This window comes from Vanellus vanellus (assembly GCF_965231255.1).
Source record: "Vanellus vanellus genome assembly, contig: HAP1_SCAFFOLD_45, whole genome shotgun sequence".
Classification (NCBI taxonomy): domain Eukaryota; kingdom Metazoa; phylum Chordata; class Aves; order Charadriiformes; family Charadriidae; genus Vanellus; species Vanellus vanellus.
Window position 1 is genome coordinate 1,012,486 of NW_028128545.1, and position 2,654 is coordinate 1,015,139.

The 2,654-nt window shown below is 50.3% G+C and overlaps 1 protein-coding gene across 1 annotated transcript; it reads right to left on the reverse strand.

Moving 5' to 3' along the window:
• Positions 1 to 1,435: 1,435 nt before the first annotated feature.
• LOC309684177 (olfactory receptor 14J1-like) lies at positions 1,436 to 2,356 on the reverse strand (the record flags this gene model as incomplete). Its single annotated transcript, XM_082500123.1, has 1 exon — positions 1,436 to 2,356. The coding sequence occupies one exon, from the start codon at positions 2,354 to 2,356 to the stop codon at positions 1,436 to 1,438; it is 921 nt and encodes a 306-aa protein (XP_082356249.1).
• Between the last annotated feature and the right edge of the window lie 298 nt (positions 2,357 to 2,654).

Here is a 2,654-nt window from a genome sequence, read left to right on the forward strand (position 1 = left end):
ATTATGGCGTACAAGTATCTAAAGGGTGGGTTGAAGGAGGTATGGAGACAGACACTTTTCAATGGTTCCCAGTGACAGGATAAGGGGCAACAGGCACAAGTTGGAACATAGGAAAGCCCATTGAAATACAAGAAAAAACTTCTTTAACTGTGAAGAAGGGTGACAGCGCACTGGCCCAGGATGCCCAGGGAGGTTGTGGAGTCCCCTTCTCTGGACATTTTGAAGACCCGCCTGGATGCAGTCCTGAGTAATGTGCTCTAGGCAATCCTGCTCTAGCAAGGCAGTTGGACTAGATGATCTCTAGAGGTCCCTTCCAACTCTGAACATTCCATGATTCTGCGATTCTGGGATAAGGACAGGGGAGGGTTGAGGTGGCACACAGGGGAATTTGCAAGGAACCAGAAAAGGCAGGTGAAGAAGATCTCACTGGAATGGTGGGGGCTGTTAAAAAGGTGGTAGTTGTCTGTGTGACGACTGTCCGGGGGGATATTCGCTGGCGTGTCCAGCACAGACAGCCTCAGTGAAGACCCTCTTCTGCCAGTCCTTCATGTCTTTCCCAGGAGTCCTGGCTGGGGGAGCACACTGCTTCTTGCCTCTGCCCTGAAAACCCACATAGTTATGCTGTACACTGGTGTTTTCTTTTCAACGGCACAACGTTCTTGGGAATATTCTTGAGGACAACTTTGGAAGAAGACCTAAGCCTTCAGGCCCTGCCCTGAGGAGACCCCCCGGTGCGCTGGAGGTGCTGTTAGGGAGGCCAGCTCTGTCAGAGCAGTGCTCAGTGCCTGTCCCTCCTGTGCTCACAGGGCTGCCACACAGGAGGAATAGGAGCTGCCTGAGCACTCAGCCTTATAGCAAGGCAAGGGCTCCGGAGGAGAGCGTGGAAGTGGCAAGAGAGCAGCTCTGGCGAGACTGGTGTTCCCTGGCAGTGCTGCTGTGCTGGGACTCTTTCCCCTCCAGCTCTGCACACAGGCACTCCCCTGCAGCTCCACAGAATGACTCAAAGGAAGGGTCTTGGGCAAACAAGTCATAGAATCACAGAATGGAATTGTTTGGGTTGGAAAGGACCATTAAGATCATCAAGCCTAACCATCAACCTAACTATTTTTTCTTAATATCCAGACTAAACATCCCCAGGTTAAATGTGAGGCTGTTTTCTCTAGTCCTGGAAGTTTCTTTATTTAGTTGAAATAGACAGAGAGCATGGGACGTCATTTACACAGTCTGTGGGTCCCACAAATTTGGATAGATGTGTGATTGGAAACAGCTCACACAATGACATTTCATTTGAGACAACATTACACAAAGCAAAACAGGCAAATCCCAGAACAATCAAAAAAATAAAACCCAAGACAAAAAACACGGCAAATGGGCTTGGTCTATAATGAGATACATTAGGATTGATTTGCAGAAGAGACTTTCTTACTTCAGAAAATCATCTGGTCATCAATTTCCACATTGCATCCTTGAGCTCCTGGTTCCTCATGCTGTAGATGAGGGGGTTCACTGCTGGAGGCACCACTGAGTACAGCACAGCCACCACCAGATCAAGAGATAGGGAGGAGATGGAGGGGGGCTTCAGGTGGGCAAATATGCCAGTACTGAGAAACATGGAGACAACGGCCAGGTGAGGGAGGCACGTGGAAAAGGCTTTGTACCGTCCCTGCTCCGAGGGGATCCTCAGCACGGCCCTGAAGATCTGCACATAGGACAGCACAATGAAAATAAAGCAAAGAAAAGCAATCGAGGCACTGAACACAAGAAGCCCAACTTCCCTGAGGTAGTCTGAGTGTGAGCAGGAGAGCTTGAGGATGTGGGGGATTTCACAGAAGAACTGGTCCAGGGCATTGCCCTGGCAGAGGGGCAGTGAAAATGTATTGGCCGTGTGCAGGAGAGAGTTGAGAAACCCACTGCCCCAGACAGCTGCTGCCATGCGGACACAAGCTCTGCTGCCCAGGAGGGTCCCGTAGTGCAGGGGTTGGCAGATTGCAACGTAGCGGTCATAGGACATGACAGTGAGAAGAGAAAACTCTGCTGTAGCAAAGAAAAAGAAAAAAAAGACCTGTGCAGCACATGCTGCATAGGAGATGTCCCTGGTGTTCCAGAGGGAATTCGCCATGGCTTTGGGGAGAGTGGTAGAGATGGAGCCCAGGTCAAGAAGAGAGAGGTTTAGGAGGAAGAAGTACATGGGGGTATGGAGGTGGTGGTCGCAGGCGATGGCGGTGATGATGAGGCCGTTTCCCAGGAGGGCAGCCAGGTAGATGCCCAGGAAGAGCCAGAAGGTCAAGAGCTGCAGCTCCCGTGTGTCTGCGAATGCCAGGAGGAAGAAGTGGGTGATGGAGCTGCTGTTGGACATCTCTTCACTCTGGGCATGGGCCACTGTTGAAAGAGGAGGACACATTGACAATATACGGCAGACTTCTCTGAACAAATCCTGTGATATTTCACAAAAAAATCCCTCCACATTGATTTCTCTTTCTTTGTCATACTTCATTCAGCTCCTTTTAGTGCGATCAGGTTTGTGCTGCTGAGGGAACTTCCTTTGAAGGGGCAGAAATCCTTCTCTTTCTCAGTGCTTTTAGTCTGAACACTGGTGAGCCCGAAGGGAGAAAAAGGCTCTCTGTGCCCTAGTGCAGAATCAGGAGAGCTGCTCT